The 22,765-nt window shown below is 38.7% G+C and overlaps 1 protein-coding gene across 1 annotated transcript in view; it reads right to left on the minus strand.

Moving 5' to 3' along the window:
• KHDRBS2 (KH RNA binding domain containing, signal transduction associated 2) overlaps positions 1 to 22,765 on the minus strand; it is a 368,904-nt gene that overhangs the window by 210,548 nt on the left and 135,591 nt on the right. Inside the window, exon 3 of the mRNA XM_015815904.1 lies at positions 7,734 to 7,850. Within this exon, the coding sequence (XP_015671390.1) occupies positions 7,734 to 7,850 (117 nt within the window). The remainder of the gene's footprint in view (positions 1 to 7,733; positions 7,851 to 22,765) is intronic.

The raw sequence follows: 22,765 nt of genomic DNA on the forward strand, positions 1-22,765 counted from the left end.
TTAACTGCAAGGAAGCTAATTTTTTTCCCTTAGTTAGAAATGACTACAAGATGAAGCAACACACTTTCTTTAAAACTGTTACTGAACAATGACAAATTACTGCTGATTGTAACATAACTGGGCCAAAATGAAGTTCTAACTATAAAGATTTATTGATCCTGGTTAGATATATGAAGAAGGGATTTTACTGTACAATGGCAATCAATAAGAAAAATAATTTAGAGGCTAATCAATGTCTGTGAATAAGGCGAGAGAACATTAATCCCTCATGGAGATATTACAAACACATATCTGGGTTACATATCTAAATTCCACTCACAGCTTCTCTATTATGTTGATCAAGAATCTGAATAGCAGAGGACTTGAAATTGCTGTTACTCGGAGTTTGAAGGGTTTTTTTTTATATTATTATTCTATTTAATTGTCTGCACTGTAATTTAATGTAATGCAGTCTCTGTAGTGGCAAGTGCAAAAATTTCTTGTAACACTAACCTATTAAGGCATATTAAAAGTATTTATCATGGTTCTCAGGAGTACAGATAAACGCAGCACAGAGGAAGCTTTAACATAATTGCTCCAAATAATTTGAAATGGCCTTTTCTCCATTCATCTATATGAAAAAGTTGGAAAACAACAGTAATAAGACAAAACACTGCAATATCAGAAGTAAATGTTTGTGGAGTTCAGGGCAGATAAATGAGATATTCTGGACTATAAATTATGATTCTGCAGAAATGGAGATGGGGATGGCATTTCAAGAGAAGAAAGACTAATGTTTCTCAGAGAGCTCCTAGCCAACCAGGACCGTAAAATGTCAACTGTTTATTCATATTTCTCTTTCTATATTTCAGACTCCCTCCATTTGCATTACTTTATTTTAGTTTATTTAAATTTCTGGTGTAGCTTTAATTAAGCCATTCTTCAGACACATTCAGAATTTGGTGAGTATAGAGGGCAAATGTAAGAGAAGACAAGAATTTGGTCTTCCTATGTAAAATGATTTTGGTTTTGCAACTATTAAAGGAACTGGAGTCTTCCAGCTTCAAGTGAAATTGAAGGAATCTTAGTTATTAACAAGTTTCTTTGAAGTTTCACTTACTTTATACCTTTAATTCAATTAGCTGTAATAAAAACTGTGTCCACAATGTAACTGGGCACCATTTGTTTTTTCATATTGCCTTTCTATAATATTATCTTCACTGCAGATGTGCTTTGGGCGCAACAATTTACATTTGTTAAGAAGGAAAAGGGCTAGACTGTAAAGTAAACTAACTCATACATAAATGCCAATATTTTATAAAAAATGTTGAACATGATAATAGGTGGGCTTGAAGTTGACTTCAAATTTTGGATTTTAGTGTCATGGAAGTTACTTGGCACGCTTGCCAAAGATGTTGTGGTACACTAATTAGTAATCCTTGTGATCAATTTATATGAAATCTGGGTGCTATTTAAGAGCATTGTTTTATGTGATCATGAGATTTACACACTGATACAGTTTAAGACTGCACTAATTAGATGGTTCTCAGGTATGTACATTGGCATCAAAATGAATATTATTCCAAGACTGATATATATTTGTGGAGATTCTCCTATTATTAATAGGAAAGTATTTTGTACAGGTTGATAACACATTAAAGTTCTTATGCGATGGTCAAATTGCTAGATTTCCATTATCAAAATTATGATGTTAATATGAATCTTAGGGTTTTAACCTATATTATTTGCTTTATATTTTGAACTGAAATTCTGAAGATCTTGTTCCCTTAGTATCTTCAGAGAGACCTGCTTCCTGTTTTACTTGTCAGGTTTTTCCCTCACGTTAAAGCTGGAAGATTCATTTGGAACATACTCAGGAGGAAACTCAAGTTTAATCTGAACTTTCATGAGAAACTGACATTATTTATTTATCTGTATGCTGCCTGTATAAGGTGACGAGCATATCCAACATATTTTGTTCTCTCCTATTTTTCTGAAAATAGGAGGAAATAGCCCTGTAGATGAGTTGGGCTGTGAGAGAGTGACTGGCCCAAAGTCACCCAGCCAGCTTTCATGCTAAAGCAGGACTTGAACTCACCATCTCCCACTTTCTAGCCCAGTGCTTTAACCACTAGACAAACTGGTTATGAAAACCATCAAATTCTACCACCTTACCACTATTTAACATCATCTATTTTTTTACATCGGCATTTGTAGCATTCATTTTAATTCCACTGATCAATAATTTTGTGGTGTCCATCTCCTAATACTTTTTATTGTACATCCTTTGCTTTTTCTTCCTATACTTTTCCTTTTATTCTAATTATTTTCAGTTCTTTTAAGATCTTCTTTTGATACCACCAAATATGGCCAGTCTCACATTGAAAATCTCTCTTCAATCTTTGGTAATAATTTCTGTCTTTCATCAGAAACAGTCATACTCTGGGATTTATAGTCAAACTTTGTCACATGTATGCAGGAATAGACTTATGTTTCAACCACCTATTCCAGGGTTGGCAATGTCACCTGACGTGTCGCGACGTATTGTGACTTTTTTGCCATTGCCGGCAATGGGGTAGGCACGGTTTCGCTATGATGCATCTGGCCTGCGGGCCGGCAGTTTGACACCCCTGACCTATTCAAAACAAATAAATCTTTTGCTACCCAGGTACCACTCTCATTCTATCTTGGGTCCTGAATGTTCCAATCACATTTTCTATATTCTTTCATCTTCTTCATACCCACTGATCCATGTCACTTAATAGATAAATTATTTTTAATTTCCAGATCACAGTTCTCTATCAAAGCACTTCCTGTTTAAGCGCAACTATGTAACAAAATATAGAGAAGTATAACTGTCAGTCGCAGCTAGTATTTGATGGGCAAGAATAATATCATTTATTTGAGTTGATTAAAACAATTATTTATTTGCATATACATGTGTATATTGAATGCCACATAATTACTAACCTAAGGTGTTACCTTGCAAAACACAGTTGCAAATATTATTGCGAGTGATTGCAACCTTGGAAAACACTATTCATCACACAAGTGTTTCCTAAGCAACGATGGCTATATATAATTCCAATTGTAATCAAATTTCACTTGTGTTTATGGTTTCAATTGCTTCCTTTCATCAGTGTTCTTCCAGACTGCTTGAAATCCTTTTGTAAGGAGATAAGGAAGCAAGATGCAGGTAGAGAAGAAAGAAGAGTGGGAAGAAGAGCTATTTAGTCACAGGACATTTAACTACCAAAGAAGAAGTTTGCGAGAGTTTTGTAAGGCTATTCTGGTCTAGAAATGACAAGTGTCATACAGCACAAGAGACAAGATGGAAGTGCCTATTATTTCAGTCTGTCCGAGGACTCATGTTGATACTGGCTGCTGTTTTACAAAGGGTACAATTCTCTCCTGTTCCACCGGGCATGGTTCCATCATGTTAAACAAACTGCAGTGAATTCATGAACAAACTCTGCAATTTAGTCCCTAAAATGTTTGAATTACATTATTTAGAAAGGCATCAACATTTATACATCGATTGCCATGTTGCTAGTTTAGGCTAAGGGAAAGAGACATTTTGCATTTCCCTCCAAATGTCCATCCTTTTTATGTTTTTTCTAAAAGCAATCCCTTTCTGTTCCATGCTGAACTCTCTGGATACCCTTTGCAGTAACAGACAACAGGGTCAGTTCAAGGCTTCCCATTGCTTGTGACAGAACAGCAAATGGGACACTCTTATCCTTCAAGTCAAGCAGCCTAGCATCCAAGGTCACCCATGTTACTGTGCTGCATGGAGAGAAAACCCAAGCATCATCCTCTTTGTTCATTGTTTTAGTAAAACTGTAAGAACAGCATACCTAATAATTTGCTGATCAAATGTGGGACAGAAAATATGCTGACTTCTCTTTATCTAATGGGAAGGCTGGCCCTTAATATGAGTCTTGAGTTGAATTATATGATGTGCTTTTCATGAATAAATCAGATGGTGAACGCAGGTGGATGGATCTCTTCTTTTTGGTAAGGCTTCTCTGCAGCTTCACTCATTTCAAAAGTCTCTAGAGTGACACTTGGCGATCTGTAAAAATGCTAAGTTTGGAACTGCCATTTTATTTTCTTGTAAAGAACCAATGTGTGATTTGCACAAGTCAGCTGGAGATGGATCCTGAACTTTGTATAACACTATAGCTCAGATTTTACACACAACCTGCTTACAATGTAGTTTTTGCTTTAAAAGTCAAATAATTTTCCAATGGATTGTACTCAAACATCATCTACCCAGATAAAGATCGTCCTTGAATTACAACCGTTTGCTTAGTGACCGCTTGAAGTTACAATGGCACTGAAAAAAGTGACTTATGATCATTCTTTACCCTTACGACTGTTGCATTACCAAAATTTGGATGCATGGTAACTGGTTCATATTTATGATAGTTTCCTGGGGTCTTGTGATCACTTTTTGCAGCTGTCTGACAAGCAAAGTCAATAAGGAAGCCAGATACATTTAACAACTGTGTTACTAATTTAACAACTGATGTGATTCACTTATCAACTGTGGAAAGAAAAGTGGTAAAATGGGGCAAAACTCACTGGAAATGAAAATTTTGGGCTCAATTGTGGTCGTAAGTTGAGGATTACCTGTACTTCATCTATCAATTATTCTTTACAATTGTATTGCCCATTTTATCAGGGACTCAGGGAAGTGTTTATGTCTCTTCCCTCTTCCAATTATATCCCTGGTAATTTGGAGAGCAACAACTGGGCCAAATTTACTGTTGAATGGAAGTTGAATTTAGATCTCCCCAGTTCTAATTCCATGCCCTAACTTCTACACCACACTCCCCATTTTTATTTTATTTGAAGTTGGTTCTTTTTACTATGAATTGTTAAACAATCATCATCAGTCCTCCAGATGATTAACAAAATCATTACTTGCTTGGACAATGTTTCTTCCCTTCCTTTTTAGCTCTGCTTTTGTACCTAGCACCTTGTGCTTTGTATATCGTCTATGAACTCGAGGACACAAAATCAAGCCAGAATAAGAAAAGAAATTACCAACAAATCATATATTTTTATAGTACTTTACAGGAAAAAGATATATTTGACTTGAAAAGAAACCAGGGTATTGTAGCAAATTACAGTAAGCCACAATTGGGTTTAGTAAACTTGCACTTACTAAAAATAAACCGTGTTTTATTCACTGCTTCTATGAAAATATCACACTAAACCAAAAAACACACACATCCCATTATGGCTTAATGTGGTATGTGAACCAATCATCATGGCTAGCTGCTATGTATATATCTACTCACTATGACTTATTCAGCAACAATAGTTCAAATAGTCATCATTTAGCTTTGGATATATATGCTAGGACCAATATTAACTTCACATTTTGGGGGCTGGCCCAATATGTTTTCTTGCCTGTGCGGACAATAGGACAGTATTTTTACTATCCTAAATAGCTGTGTTTCAGTCAAAGAACAGGGAAGCAAATGACACAAACTCATTTCTCATATAATTGGCCAGTACTTACTCACTACACCACCAAATTGCTAGCCATTCCATAGCAGCTGTAACTGCAGGTGACTAGTTTACTTTATTTGCCTTTTTACAAAGCAGTCCTTACTTTGTAAGTGTTGGCTGGGTGAATTTGCAAACATCTATCCACTTTCAGTAATAATACTACACAGGATGTCTCATTATGTTAATACATGCCTCAATGCGTACAAACACAAACATAAACACACATATACTATATATCCACATAGGCTCAGAAACACAGAGACCTTCGTTTTGAATAAAATGGAAATTCTGGATCAGGCTGCAGCAGGAAGAAGTTAATGATTCACTTTTCTCCCTGTCTCTTAAGGCAATTGTTATATCTGTTATGATGATGTTTTAACTGCTGAGATAAATGACAAGGTTGACAGAAAGATAGAAAGAAACCACTACAATGTCAGTAATAATTGAGTGGAAGAGATAAACATGCTGAGCCTGGTATGTAACAATCCAAACGAGTGAGTAAACTTAATAAATAAATATTAATGGTTCTGCATTAAGATATGTTGCCATCACCTTGAATAAAATCCACAATTGAATAGCAATATAATGGAAGGAATAAGTGGAAAAGCCCAGGGTAAGTAACTGGGCTGGGGCAGAAAGACAGGAGTAAAGGAAGGACAACATTATTCTTCTTGAGAAGCTACTTCTACCACCTTTTCTCCTTCCATAAAGGGGGAAGCCAAGATATTTATATGAACTAAGAACCCTATAATGAATTTGTTTACTTCTCTTTCCTCCACATCATCATTTTTCCTTTTGTGTTATTGTAATTGTAATCTTGAGGGCAGAATTAAGTAACTAATTTATTGATTTGGAAACTACATTGAGTAATTTAGAGAGAGGGAGATAGATAGATAGACAGACAGATAGCTATCCTAGATAGACAGACAGATATTGCATTGCTCTAAACTTAATTGAGACGAGATGTTGTACAGATAGTCCTCAACTTAAAACCACAATTGGGACCAGAGCCTCTGTCACTAAGCAATGTGGTTGTTAAGTGAGTTGTGCCTAATGTTATGACCTTTTTTGTTCTATTGTTAAGGAAACCATGTGGTTGTTAAGCAAATCCATTGACGTTGTGTGTAGGAAACCCCCCTGAGAATGTTCCATGTGGCACTCACATAATCCTGGGACAACCCTGCAGTTGTCGTAAACACATTCCAGTTGCCAAGCTTTTTGATCATGTGATTATGGGAACACCATTGTTAAAACAAAAATCTTGTTAAATAAGTCAAGGACTACCTGTAATTCATGCTTCTGACTATTTTGAAGTACCTTGATGCAACCGAACCTGCAGAAAATCTTCTGCTACAAATTTCAAGAAATTTTAATTCAGTTCCAGTTTGAAAACATGCAATTGCAAGTAGATAAATAGTGGGAAGGTAACAGCATTCTGTGTGCCTTGTGTGCATTCTGGGCACACAAGTGTCTTTGGATAACAGTGGTTCCTCAGCTAGGAAATGGAGATGAGCACTGCCCCTAGAGTTGGACGTAACTGGACAGTGGAAAGCTTTACCTTTTACCTATATTTTTTTTCAACTAATAGGAATTCTAAAAGCATACCTGCAAACCCAGTAAGATCTTATACACCTTGCTGTTGTGCACTAATAATAATAGTACAGGTATGCAGCACAAAGGCATTGTTTAATTGCAACTGTGCATATTTTGGGGTCCCTTCCATTTTATCTTCACTGCAATCCATCCTGTAAGTTGGGTTAAAATGAGGCATAATGAAGGCACCACGGCACCTAATGAGTGTCAACGGCAGATGAACACACAAACCCTTCTCCCAAAGGTCCTTTTTCATGAGGCAACTGGACTTTCTTGTTTTTTCTTTGAAGACGTTTCGCTTCTCATCCAAGAAGCTTCTTCAGCTCTGACTGGATGGTGGGGAATGGTCCAGTCAGAACTGAAGAAGCTTCTTGGGTGAGAAGCAAAACATCTTCAAAGGAAAACAAGAAAGTCCAGTTGCCTCGTGAAAAAGGACCTTGCCTGGATGACTGAGAATCTCCATAGACACACAAACCCTTCATTTCTCTGGTCTCAGTGTAGCCCACTAACCACAGCAGGTGGTGGTCAAAATTTCTATACTGATTTTATTTTAAAAGGTATAATCTTCCAAGAATAATATTTTGAACTGTTTTCATCTTCGTTTGATAAGATTGGAAATTAAGACTTGGGTACAATACCTTGGCTTTGTCTCTCATCGAACCTTTACCAAGGATAGACATTTTTGCACCCGTTTCCTCTTGTAACCTTTTCAAGGAATTTCCTCTTGGACCAAGGAGTTTGCCCACAAAATTAAACTAGAAAATAAAGAGAAAAAAGGGATAAATATTAGAAAATATTTCCTTTTTTTGAAGTGCAGAGAAATCCTGACCGAGAAAATAGGATCCAGAAATATCATTTCTCTGCAGTCCCAAATCAACTATATTTTATTTATTCATCTCATAGCTATCCTACCTCATTGTAACGACTCTTGACTGCCTAGACAATATAAAAAAAAATAATTAAAGCATTCACTGTAAATCTCAAAAACTGTGTACAATTTAATGATACAATAAAACAAAATAAGGAAAAAAATATAAATGAAAGATGGCACAGTCCATAAACTCAATAGAATAATCTCTAAAATAGTTCATTTTTTAACATTCTCCCGAATAATGTTAGGGAAGGGACTAATCTGCTCTCTGCTTGGAGGCTGCTGTAAAGCAGTAGCTTCATTCTTCCTCATTTCCCAGAAGTACAGCTATTCCAAGGAATTTCTCTCTAGATCATCTAGTTGGCTGATTCTATAGATATGCAAAGTGGTAAGGAGGAGCTTAATCTTTCCTTAATAATATGTGGACCTGTTTATCACTTTCCAAATTATTTTCAAAACCATTCACAAGTAAATTAAAAGCATATCAGCATTAGCATACCACTTAGATTTATATTACCAACTAATAGATATATGTACAAATTGCTTAATATATAAAAACACCTTTCTCTTATAAATGTTTGTTACCCCCAACATATTTACAGTTAAACAAAACATGAATGTAGTGACATATCCAACAAAATATCAGTAGCACATGCCTGTCTGTCTGTCTGTCTGTCTGTCTGTCTATCTATCTATCTATCTATCTATCTATCTATCTACTACACATGGGGAGCTCAACGTTGCGCACATCAGCTTTGGCCTTGCGTATCTCTGCAGCAGAGTACAGGTAGTCCTCGACTTACAACAGTTCGTTTAGTGACTGTTCAAAGTTACAGCAGCACAGCATAAGTGACTTATGACCCTGTTTCACAGTTACAACCTTTGCAGTATCCCTATGATCATGTGATCAAAATTCAGATGTTTCGCAACTAGTTTATATTTATGACGGTTGCAGTGTCCCCAGGTCCTATGATCACCTTTTGCGACCTTCTGACAAGCAAAGTCAATGGGGAAGCCAGATTCACTTAACAACTGTGTTACTAACTTAACAACTGCAATGATTCACTTAACAACTATGTCAAGAAAAGTCGTAAAATGGGGCAAATTCATTTAACAAAGATCTCACTTAACAACAGAAATTTTGGGCTCAATTGTGGTCTTAAGCCAAGGACTACCGGTATGCTGCTCCAGTGTAGTGCGCATCTGGACATGTGAAACAAGTTGATATTGCCGTCAATGAAGCTTAGTGAAAGGTTGTCTCAAATCTACACCAATTGAGAAAATATATCCTCTCACTGGGCATTGCCCCACCTAAGATCAGGAGAGAAGTAGCAGCAGATGCCGAGAGAACTAAGCAAGGGAATGATCCTTGATATCCTCTGAAAGGAGAGATGCCCCATGCCCACCGACTCAGATATAGGAACAGATGGCAGGAACAAACATTTTTGAGGTTACTCAAGAACAAAATAGAATTTAAAAATGGAGGAATGAGACCATCGAGCAAGGTAGTGCTTTTTTTGTAAGAAAAAAGGTGCCGGAACTCACATCTTGTTAATCTTTTATTTAAAAAATTATATATTCAGTTCTTAACATATATTTAATTTATTGTATTTAAGGCAAATGTTCAAAGTAAATTTTAAACTAAAAATTAAAAAAAGATTTTCAATACAAAATAAACATTTTTTAAAGTAAAGAAATTATTTACCTTTCACACATAGTCAATCACTGTACACACACTCACACATGTCAGTTGTGTAATGAAACATAATGGTTGCCGCCCACAGTAAGCACTCAGCACGTGATCACACAACCAATCACAAGCCGAGCAGTGCCATCACAACCAGCGCGGATGAAATACGCATGCATCGGACTCGACACAAAAGCAGCCTGCATGCACCGTTTTAACGATTTTGCCACTGACCTATTATACTCGACAGGGCGATTCAAGTCCACGTGGATCAAACATCAAATTTTCAAAAGTTACTTTTAAAACTTGGAAAAATCTGTCAAAGAAAGGTGCCGGAACTCTGTTCCAGTGCATTCTATGACAAAAAAAGCACTGGAGCAAGGAATAACATTAAAGGAGGATATGGCTGAAGGATCTGACTTCCCTTATATTACTTGGAGGTCCCTAAATAGGTTGAGAGTTGGAGTGCCTAAAGCTATAATTAATATGCTCAAATGGAGGCTCTTAGCGGATAACAACACACTACGTGAATGTGGGGGAAACACAGAATCTGGCCCATCTGCTGGTATGTCGGCTACTACTAGAAATAGGTACCAATAATGACTTATTTTTGGCCAACGACAAAGCCAAGAAGACGGCTTTATTCTGGCAGTTTAAAATTTGATCTAGGCATGGAAGAAGAAGAATCTATTATCAACCTATGAAATCAATTTATATTCAAAAAAATTAACACTGCATTGCAATAATTATACCAATCTTTCATGAGTAATTCACTGGCAATAATCTATTTTAATCAAAATCCAGACTTCCTTTAAACAGCCGTTTTAAAGCAGCCAAAGAAGCGGGGAACGTCAAATGTCATTTCTGTAAACTGATTTGCCATTTTCTATTTACTGAGACAGCTTGAGCCTAAACTATCTTCATTTCTGTGCTGAAATCACAATCCCCAGCATTCCCAGCCAGCAGGGGCCAATCAGAGAGTGAACAGAATATCAAGATTAGCCAATCACCAAGTCTCACTACCGTCCACTGCAGGAAACTCCTACTGTGCCTTCCCTTCGAAAGAGATGGCCGTCCAGCCCACAGAAATCCAGCATTTCCTGAAACAATCTGTGGCGCAGTTGAACCATTATTACCATTAGTTAGTTTTTCTTGATATTCAACCAAAACCCACTTCCCTTTCATTTAAGCCCATTCTTTTGGTTTTGATTTATAGCAACTTCAGGAGGGCCATCAATTCCCCTGCTCCTAGCATAAATAAAACTGGAAATATCTCTGTGACAGATCATGAATTACAGCTCCACAACAAACGGTTCTTTCTCTTCAGCTCACCTGCCAAAAAAGCTGGCAGGAAATTTTTATTGACTGACTTTTCGACTTCCAGTGCTAAACTCCCATACTGTGCTAAAGGAAATTCAAATTCTCCGTAAGATCTTCGGGATATAGAAGGAATCAGTATGCCCCCTCTTGTCTTTTCTTAGGCAGCTAAGAATTTCAGTCTGTCTGTTTTGGGTCACCTAAATTCAAATATTTCCTCATAAACTACAGGCAGTCCTTGACTTACATCAGTTCACTTAGTGACCAGTTGAAGTTACAACAGCATTGAAAAAAAGTGATTTATGACCATCTTTTAGCCTTATGACCATCTTTTAACATCCCCATAGTCACGTGATCAAAATTCGACTGCTTGGCAACTGGCATGTATTTATGATGGTTGCAGTGTCCCGGGGTCATGTGATTCCTTTTGCGGCCCTCTGACAAGCAAAGGCGATGGGGAAGCCAGATTCACTTTACAACCGTGTTACTAACTTAACAGCTGCAGTAATTCACTTAACAGGTTTGGCAAGAAAGGTTGTAAGATGGGGCAAAAATCATTTAAAAACTGTCTCGCTTAGTAACAGGGCTCAATTGTGGTTGTAATTCGAGGACTACTTATAGTTTGAAATAATATGTATTTTTTAAAAAGAATCAGTTGTAGGAGAAAGTAAAAAAAAAGTTCATTCTCCTTTCAATGCTGTACAGCGACGGTAATTTTTAAAAAATCATTGGAAAAAAAAATCAGCAAAGTTCCATGAGCAGTTTCAGTTCGTTCTCATCTTTCGGAGATCTTTCTCTGAAGTAAATTGCTAATTACTTTCATAGAAGCTTTCTTCAAAATAATTGTTCTACCAAAATTTGTGAGATGTTTATGATTTTTATAATGCAGGCATTAATCACAGTGTAGTGATGTAGAATTAAGAAAGAAAAAAAACCAGCACCATTTAATTTTAAGCCAATGTGGAGATTGCTATAATGCAAAGTCTATCAGTGGTTTTATGAAACATTTTTAATTACCTGATCAGCCTCTTTTATGTATTATATATAACCTGGATGACACTCAAATTGGAAGAAACTTAATTATTTCAAAAATCTAATTATAGGGTGCACTATAACTCATTGGAATTTTGTTATCATTAATAGCAATTATAATTAAAACAGTACTTACATAGTGATTTGCATGTTCATAACGCAATGCAAACATTAATTTTCTTATTCAAGTCAGACCTATATTCAAAAGAAACTACTTATTTTAATTTTACTGAGGTTCTCTTGCTCATTAGCATATCTTTAAAGAGGCCATATTCATTTGCAAGCAGCTCTGTTTCAACAGAGACAGCTTAAACACTTACATTTTCACAAAAACTGAAGCATCAGAATGAGGAAATGGGTTGAAAGTGCTGATGTTTCTTTGCAACATTACAATTACAAGTGGGAATAAGTCTTGTGTGTCAGAAGACTTTCAGTCTTACTATGCATCAGCTATCTCAATTAATCAGCATTCCTGGAAGAAGCATGTTCCTCTTTGATATTCAGGAGTCACATGATCCACGATAATTACTTTCTTCCAGGGCCATTGCCTGATCTGCAACTATAGATCCTGTAGAATACAATGTTAAGGATAATAGAAGGAGGAGGAGGAGGAGGAGGAGGAGGAGGAGGAGGAGGAGGAGGAGGAGGAGNAGAAGAAGAAGAAGAAGAAGAAGAAGAAGAAGAAGAAGAAGAAGAAGAAGAAGAAGAAGAAGAAGAAGAAGAAGAAGAAGAAGAAGAAGAAGAAGAAGAAGAAGAAGAAGAAGAAGAAGAAGAAGAAGAAGAAGAAGAAGAAGAAGAAGAAGAAGAAGAAGAAGAAGAAGAAGAAGAAGAAGAAGAAGCAGCAGCAGCAAAGATAGTGCTAGGCATCTTGAGTGCAATCCCAAAGCAACTGGAGCACTACTTGAACACCATCGGCACTGACAAAATCACTATCGGTCAATCGCAAAAGGCAGCTTTACTTTAAAGCTTTCATCCTTTAACCATCAAACAACATCTATCCATCCCACCTTCTTGGGAAGGATTTGATAGGTGGGTAAAAATGCCAACTCCAGTCTAAACATTTGGCTGACTGTGACCAACCCTAATAATAATAATAATAATACAGAAAATGATAAGGATTGTGTTGACGGATTATGTTTAGCTTTAAATTCAGTATGGATATTTGAATTTTGCTCCACAATATTATCAATTCCTGATGATACACTGGAATATATTACTTTTATGATATGTTAGATCCACATCTTTAAACCTGCTGCTCAAAAGAATAATTTAGCAAATGAGGTTTTTCTGCTGTGTGGAAGAGAGAGAGATGGAGACCATGACACCACAGAAATGATTTATGATAGGATCAAAGCCATAGACACAACTTCCACATTGACTCATATTGTGGTAAATTCACATAATGTGCTGGTTCATATAATTTCTTCTTTCTTGATAGTTGTCAGTTGAATATATTTGATGATTCCATGAAAGTTATAGTATATGACTTATCCTTATATCTGCAGAGTTATAAAAGACCCAATCTAACTTGTGCCAGTCAGGGTTATTGTGGTATGTACCATGTTGAGCTTTCTTGATCAAAGATGGAAATTAAATATAATAAAGGTGTGTGTTTGTGTGTGATGATGTGTATGATGAATTCCTGGTGACTTTTTGGCAACGATTCAGAAATGGTTTATCATTGTCTTCTTCCAAAACAAGGGTTTTTTTTTTAACTTTCTACTCCAATTTGTACCTTTGGTATTTCCTAAATAATATTGTCCTATTTGAATATTAGCTAGGTCCTATTTGATTTTTTTAAGATTTGCCAAAGTAGCTAAGTATACTACCACCTAGCTATGTGTGTATATTCACACATACATATGCACGTACTAGACCAAAATTGTGTTCCTATGTCTCTCTCTATTTACATTTTTGCAATTACAAGTGGAAAAATGTAGAGTGGTTTGTTCCTTTTTGAGTAGTAGTGTTGTGGTGTTGGGGATAATGCATATTTTATACCACAAAAGATTTCCCTAGTGAAAAGGTACTAGAACATGTCTTCTTGCAATAAAGAGAAGCAAATTGTTTTGTGTATTTTATATAGATTCACTGCAGTGAACACAACAAAACTTTATCTAAAATATCTGTATTCACACCATTTTAAACAAAGCTTATACCAAAGCTTACATCAAAATAAGCATGCTTAGAATTGCTTCTTAGTGAAATATTTGTATTTTAGTGGGCCTATCTGAAAGGTGAGACAAATACATTCAGATTTATAAGAGTAAGATTAGACTCTTTGGTAGGGTCTACTCTAGAAGCAATTATTTCTTCAATTGCCTGCTTTATCATTTCCAAGTATCTTCTGTAGTGAAACAAATACATATGGGCATTTTAAAGGCTTTACTTTCAAACAACAGCTGCAAACTTTCAGACTAAGTTCCTCATAATCTGTAGAAATAATGACACTTGATCTTAGGTACTTTTGTCTTTCTCAGCAAACTTTGCTTTGTTTTTCTTTCTTTCTTGTAATCATCAGTCCTTTAATCTACCATCTGGTTCAATATTTCTTTTCTTTTCTTTTTTCAAAAATGGACTGTCTTTAGAGTTCCATATGGAGCCTTTCAAAAATGAAACTTCTGATTCTCTATTGTCTGCAAAGGCAAGCCAGGCTTTGAAATGATATGTTACATTGCTCTGTCTTCTGGGACACATTATTTGCAAAGATCATCAGACAAGGATTGCCTTTGTCAAAAACTTTGATGGACTTCCTTTTTTGAAACAAATTGGAATTCAAAGGAGAAATTACCCTTAATGAACCATTATTTTTTTACTTCATTGCTCTAATTTCAAAAGCCTAAAGTTAGCATGTTTTTTTTCCAATTTACCTTTAAGTCCCCCTTAGTGTATGTCTCGAATCTGGCAGCTCCCTAGGTGAGCTGGATGTTTATTCCCAGAATCTCAAGGCAGCATATCCAAAAAAGTATATTGACCAGCAACTCTGAGAATTATAGTCCAACACATCTCAAGGGCAACAGGTTGGAGAAAGCTGCTGCATGGCAAAACTTTATTTATAAGGTGTTTCTTCGAGATGCAATCCCATAACAGCATGGGAATGGTGAATTATGCAAAGGTATGAGTGGTGCCAAGGAGATCAAGTAAGAAGACATTCACATTCTGCCAGCCACTTCTTCCACCTCCTTCTACTTTTTAAAGTGGGAATGGCTCATGCAACTGGCACTGTTTGCTTCACTGTAATAACATCAGAGTTCCTGACTGCTTGGGAATGCAACATGCACACAGCATCCAGGCAACTGAGCCTCTGTGAAGAGACTCAGAAAAAATTATTAGCACTTGACCACTTTGGATGAGATCAATGTTTCTGGCTTAGGAACCAGGAAATTGAGACTTCTAGGCCTCCCTTAGGCATGAAAGGTGGCTGTGTGGCTTTACCCCAACCCATCTCACAGGGTTATTCTTGTGAAGAATAATAGCAGGCAGAAGCATTACATATGTTGCTGCCTTGAACTGATAGATAGATAGATAGATAGATAGATAGATAGATAGATAGATAGATAGATAGATAGATAGATAGATAGATAGATAGATAGATAGATAGGTAGGTAGGTAGGTAGGTAGGTAGGTAGGTAGGCAGGCAGGCAGGCAGGCAGGCAGGCAGGCAGGCAGGCAGGCAGGCAGGCAGGCAGACAGACAGACAGACAGACAGACAGATACTGTAGATGGATACCATAGACAGATACTATAGACAGATACCATAGATAGACACCATAGATAGATAGATAGATAGATAGATAGATAGATAGATAGATAGATAGATAGATAGATAGATAGATAGATAGATAGATAGATAGATAGATAGACGGACGGACGGACGGACGGACGGACGGACGGACGGACGGACGGACGGACGGACGGACGGACAGACAGATAATAGATAGAAGCTTTAATGCATTGAGTACATGCCCCTTATTGACATTGTTATAACAGTGTTATAATTTTTTAAAATCTCCATAATATATCATTCCACTTGCAAATTATAGCTCTTCACATGGTAGAATAGGGTTATCCCATTATCTCCATGGGATCAGAAGACTTTAGAAATGCAGACCTTAGAAAACAGGTTGTTTTATTTAAATGTCATACAACATACATGTCTTTCAAACTTCATTTGAAGTGTTTAAACAAATAGATATTTATCTCAGATAAAAAAGACAAGAGAATAAAGATTATGAAAATTATTCTAAAGCATAATTACATCCTTTATTTTGTGTGACATATGAAAGAAGAAGCTTCCAATAATTTTTTGCTGCCCAGCCATAGAATTAAAAATCTAATGATTTCCTGTTGGTTTACTCGTCTTTATTTCTAATTCAAGTTCTTGCATGTTTCTGCTTATGTAGTTGAAATGACCTTACCCACTGACAATTCTGAGTACTAGAGAAATACATGAAGAATATAAAGGAGTATATGTAGAAGGGATGTAAGAAACATTAGTGAAACAGAGGGGGAGGAGGTGAGAAAGAAACTCAAGATCATAATGTCTTGATTATTTTTAGTATAACAGGGGACAGAGGGAAATTTGGCCATCAGTACTGGTGTCTACTGTTGTAAAAGACAGACCTTGTCTGATGTGGGGGAACGAAAAGGGGGTAATGGATTTTCTCATAAGTTGAAGAGGAAAATCCAAAGGCTTGTGACACACAATTCCAGGGTAACAGGATTATATTCTTAATAAATAAGTAATGCACTATGGACATTTCCCCAAAGCTGGAAATACTGTATCTGGACAGAGAGGATTGTTCACACATAATATTTGAGAAACGTAAGACAAAAAAAAAATGTAGCTAAAGATGTTAGGCTTACCTTCCATGCTTATGAAAATGAATTTCATGCTGTCCATAGTCACCTTGCAGGGGAGATGGGTGGCACAGAAATTTAATAAATAAATAATAAGTGAAATGAATGAAACATTTCTGAGTTGGAAGATAGTTTTGCAAGACACCTTATGATGAAATATAACTATGATGACAGGTAAATATAAGGGATTTTCAAATTGTACTTCTTATATAAATCCATAGGACACACACATACTGTACACACAACACAAACACATGAAACCAGTACTGGACAGAAACAAAGGCTGGAAAAATTCTGATTCCCTCCCCCTTAAATGATGCTTATCTAGCCTGTAATTGAGTTAATCTGAGTTGCCCTCTAGACTCCTTCCAACCCTCTCAACAAATCTGCATTCATTTCCATAGCTGAATTGAAATAAATTATTCATTATGAAAATGGATTTTTCCAGCTAGAAATAATATTTATTTCATTATTACTCTGCCATTAAGGAGAAACATGCATACTTAAGACACCATTCGGCACAAGGCTAGAGTGCGGAATAATACATGCTTTCCTTTATATGCATAGCCATTTAATAGACTTTTTAGTCATTTTTTTTCCTTCTCATTTTAAGTTTTGGACCAGCTAGTGATCAGCTTCAGGCCTGAGAAAGTGGAAGAACTGCTCAGTGATCAGGGGTTCTCCCCCTTTATTTTTTTTTTGGGGGGGGGAGGAGAGTGGGGAGGAATCATGAATCCTACTCTGATAACCGATGATTGCAGTAAAAAGCAGTCTAATTTGCTTTTATATAATATTAGTCAGAGGGGGAAAGCACTGAGAAGCTGCCACAGAAAGATAATTGCTGGTTTGTGAGGCTGTATTGGAAGAGATTCATTATAAGTATGAAAGAAAGAAAAAAAAGCAAGATTTTTCTTGTCATAAACACAATGGTTCTACAGTGACGGCTGTATCTGTTTCAGAGAGATGTATACTATTAAAATGAGAGGTATTCCATTCACAAATACATTCCCGATGTATGTAAGCCCTATGTGGAATGCCTATTAAATATTCAACTTTTTGAAAATGGGAGAGAAGATGAAAGAGGGCACAAACCTCCTTCCTTCTTTCATTTTTTAAAAAAATGATTTGAGGAAGAGGAGTCTTGCAGCCTTAATCATTTGGAGGCTACTGTTTGCTTCTTCAAAATGCTTTGAAGAAGCAGTTTAGAGGAGACTGTTACTTGCATGGAGCTGATTCCTTTTGTGCGGATGGGTGGGGAAAGGCCAGACATCAAAGATGTGGGCAATTTGCTTTGAAAGCTGTAGTGTGTAAGGATATGTGTTTGTGCTCTTTGTAATTGTAAAAGGCATTGGGAAGAAAGTATATTGCTGAATCCAGCCCATTTTTCAGGTTAAGAATTCAAATTAAAACATCCTTGAAAAACTGGCTCTGTATCTATGTCATCCCTTGCCTGGAGGGTTCCTCCACTGAAGGGGAGAAAGAAGCAGAAAATCAGGTTGTGCCTGCAGATGCATACCTTCTAATGGAACTGGCCAAGGACTGGGTAGCTTATCTTAATGGATAACACCCCCCCACACACACACATAGACACACATACATTCCAAAAATGAGAATTCTCCTGAGGGTGAACCATCTTTCATAACATCTCCCAGAATAGACTTTTGTTCTGGCAGTATATCTACATAAAAGCTGTTACACCTTTTGCTGATGAAAAGGAATTCAACAGGGAGATGCCTCTGAGCTGTCTTTGAGTTGCTCAGCAAGGCTTTGTGTTGCAAAACAATTCAAATGTCTCCTCAAGGTGACGAGATCACACATTTGACCCTGAGAGGGTCTTTTGTCTCAGCTTGCATATAGGCCTATTGGGTATATGCCGGTCTTTGACCATAATAAAAATTTGATTAGATAGACCTCTTGGGTAGACTTTTTCACTTTAGATTTATTTTGATTTCCCAACTCTAAGCATCACTGTCTTATAATGAAACAAACCAACCAACAAAAACAGAAGGAAACAAAAAACCCTGAGAATGAGTTAAAAGAAATATAAGACAATTAATATTGCCAAGAAGGTCATTTTAAACATGATCATATAACGGCTGCTGATATAATATGAGCATGAAGAAAGTGTCAATCACATAATGCATGAAAGTGGAAGACACCTTAACTCAGTGGCTCCCAACCTTTTCTATACCCTGCACCCCTAAAACGCTTCTGATATATTCTCACACTCCTTACAAAAGTTCAAAACAATGGCAGTGAATTATGCATATACACTATAATTTTGAAAACCCATGTTTTCACACCCCCTGGAATATTGTCTCGCACCACGGTTGGGAACCCCTGCCTTAACTGATTCTCTTTTCCATTCTGACAACTTCTAAGATCGAGGCTTTAAGTCTACTCTCAACCAAGGAATCAACCCTGACTGTTCTTTGGAAGGACAGATCCTAAAGCTGAAGCTCAAATACTTTGGCCACCCAATGAGAAGAGAGGACTCCTTGGAGAAGACCCTGATGTTGCGAAAGATTGGAGGCAACAGGAGAAGGGGACAGCAGAGGATGAGATGGTTAGATAGTATCATCGACGCAATGTATATGAATTTAGGCAAACTCTGGGAGATAATGGAGGACAGGGGGTACTAGCGTGCTGCGGTCCATGGGGTCGCAAAGAGTCAGACATGACTAAGCAACTGAACAACAACAACAAAACAACAATCAAGGAAGCTGATTACTGCTTAGGCGGTTAGGTCAGTCCAACCTATATCAGAATACAATAAAATAAAGATAGCAAATTCGGGGCAGTTCCACAGGCAGGACACCCACTGTGGGTCGGCCGTTCTTACAAACAGCATCTTGAATCTTTGTGATATCCCATTTTTTTTAAAAAAAAAATCTAGGACTAGGCTCCAGAGCATGCATAAAATCTTTTTTCAGAAGACATCAAATGATATACTTCTAAGACACTCTGCATTTTCTCTTTGTTTCTGCTGCTAAAAGGAAACAAGCATGCCTACCATTACTCAATGGTAAGTAAGCTGGGTACATTTTAAAACAATTCCTCCTTCTCTGAAAGCTTTACTGGAATTCTTTCATTCTGTATAAGCAGATCAAAGTCCCTCCTGACCTGCAAATGAAAGCTAATCAATGTTCCAATGTCTCCTAACAGAATTTAGTAGAGCATATCTGAAAACAAATACTGTAAATCAGAGACTTAAAGAGCAAAAAAAAAAAAAAAAAGTATTAGAGCTCATAAATATCTATCTCCTGAACAGAAAGTGGGTTCTTATAATCCCCCTCCCTTCCTCCTTTTGGAAATACTAAAAAAAAAAAGGATTAAGTTGTAACACTCACAAGATCCACTTGTGGCACATCCAAAATAAATCGGCAGACCACATTATCCACTTTTGATTTTGTATGACACCATTTGACAATTGCAGCATAGTAAGCTTGTGACTGAACTGGCACTCTTTGGTGAGAAGAGGGAAGTTTGGTGTCCCTGCAGTTCTTGAGTTTCTATGTGTTGCACTGCTGAGAAGCGTTTCTGGAAGATGGGACTCAAAGAAATATAGCATGTAGAAACTCTAGACTCCAGCAGTTATGACATTTCTATAGTAGTCATATAACTTGATTGATGTGACTCCGACCCACGGCTCGGCGGGGGACCTGGTGGCCGCCTGGAATAGGGCGGCTGGTGGGGCCTTAGACCGGGTCATGCCACTGCAGCCTCTCCCCCGTCGCCGGACCACCTGGGCTCCCTGGTTTTCCGGAGAGCTTAGGGGGATGAAGCGCCAGAGGAGACGCCTAGAGGGTGTTTGGAGGACTACCCGCTCCGAGACTGACCGGACACGGGTAAGGTCACATTTAAGGACTTACCTAGTGGCGTTGAGGGCAGCGAAGCATAACTACTTTTCTGCCCTCATCGCGTCTGCGGGAAACCGCCCTGCCGCCCTTTTTCGGGTGTCCCGCTCCCTCCTACATCAGGGGGCACAAGGGGCCCCCTTGCAAGGACGGGCAGAGGAGTTTGCGAGTTTCCTGCAAGATAAAATCGCTCGGATTCGGGAAGGGCTGACCTCCGAACGGGCTGGTCTGGGCGCGATGACGGAGGCGGGCCTTGATTCCAATCTATGGGTTGAGTTTGACCCCATGACTCCAGAAGACATGGACAGAGTGCTGGGGCGACTGAATGCCACCACTTGTTTGTTGGACCTGTGTCCCTCCTGGCTGGTTATGGCCGCCCGGGAGGGTACGCGGGGGTGGCTCCAGGGAGTTGTCAACGCCTCTTTGGGTGAGGGATCCCTACCCACCGCCTTGAAAGAGGCGGTGGTGCGGCCCCTCCTCAAGAAGCCCTCCCTGGACCCGGCAATATTGGACAACTACCGCCCCGTTTCCAACCTTCCCTTCTTGGCAAAGGTTGTTGAGAGTGTGGTGGCATGTCAGTTCTCCCGGCACCTGGAGGAAGCTGTCTACCTAGACCCGCGTCAGTCTGGCTTCCGGCCTGGGCACAGCACAGAAACGGCATTGGTCGCGTTGGTTGATGATCTCTGGAGGGCTCGGGATAGGGGTGATTCCNTCTTGGCAAAGGTTGTTGAGAGTGTGGTGGCATGTCAGTTCTCCCCGCACCTGGAGGAAGCCGTCTACCTAGACCCGCGTCAGTCTGGCTTCCGGCCTGGGCACAGCACAGAAACGGCATTGGTCGCGTTGGTTGATGATCTCTGGAGGGCTCGGGATAGGGGTGATTCCTCTATCCTGGTCCTGTTAGATCTCTCAGCAGCGTTCGATACCATCGACCATGGTATCCTATTGCATCGGCTGAGGGGGTTGGGGTTAGGAGGCACTGTTTGGCAGTGGTTCTCCTCCTACCTCTCCGACCGGTCGCAATCGGTGTTGGCAGGGGGCAGAGGTCGACCGCGAGGCAACTCACCTGTGGAGTTCCGCAGGGGTCGGTCCTCTCACCCATGCTGTTTAATATCTATATGAAGCCGCTGGATGAGATCATCCGTGGGTTTGGAGTGGATTTCCATCAGTACGCTGATGATACACAGCTGTACATTTCCACCCCAGACCACCCCAACGATGCCGTGGAAATAATGTCCCGGTGTCTGGAAGCTGTGTGGGTCTGGATGGGGAGGAACGGGCTCCAGCTCAACCCATCCAAGACCGAGTGGCTGTTTCAGCCAGTTTACTCGTTTCAGCCAGTTTACTCCATCTTTGGCCATTGGGGGCGAAACACTGGCCCCGGTGGAAAGGGCACGCAACTTGGGCGTCCTCCTGGATACCCGGCTGTCGTTAAACGATCATATGACGGCCGTGGCCAGGGGGGCTTTTTATCAGATACATCTGATACGCCAGTTGCGCCCTTTCCTGGATCGTGATGCCTTGCGCACACTCACTCAGGCCCTCGTCATCTCACGCCTAGACTATTGCAACACCCTCTACATGGGGCTCCCCTTGGGGAGCATCCGGAGGCTCCAGTTGATCCAGAATGCGGCTGCGCAGGGGATTTTTGGGGCTCCTAGGAGCACCCATGTGACACCTCTCCTGCGCGGGCTGCACTGGTTGCATGTGGCCTTCCGGGTGCGCTTCAAGGTGTTGGTGACCATCTTTAGAGCGCTCCATGGCAGTGGACCAGGTTATCTGCAGGACNAATTCTAAAATTTTAAATTGGGTATAATTTTATATTATTATAGTGGGTTTTAGGACAGGACAAATAATTTAATTAGTTTTGAATATTTTTAAATATTATGGTATTGCTGTTTTATTAATGTGCCTGTTCACCGCCCTGAGTCCCGCAAGGGAGAAGGGCGGTATATAAATCAAATAAATTTGAATTTGAATTTGAATTTGAATGTATTATTGACATATGTTGCTTAGGGCTTGATATTCTTTTCTAATGCATCCTTTAGC

This window comes from Protobothrops mucrosquamatus, unplaced genomic scaffold (genome assembly GCF_001527695.2).
Source record: "Protobothrops mucrosquamatus isolate PMUCROS unplaced genomic scaffold, P.Mucros_1.0 scaffold384, whole genome shotgun sequence".
Classification (NCBI taxonomy): domain Eukaryota; kingdom Metazoa; phylum Chordata; class Lepidosauria; order Squamata; family Viperidae; genus Protobothrops; species Protobothrops mucrosquamatus.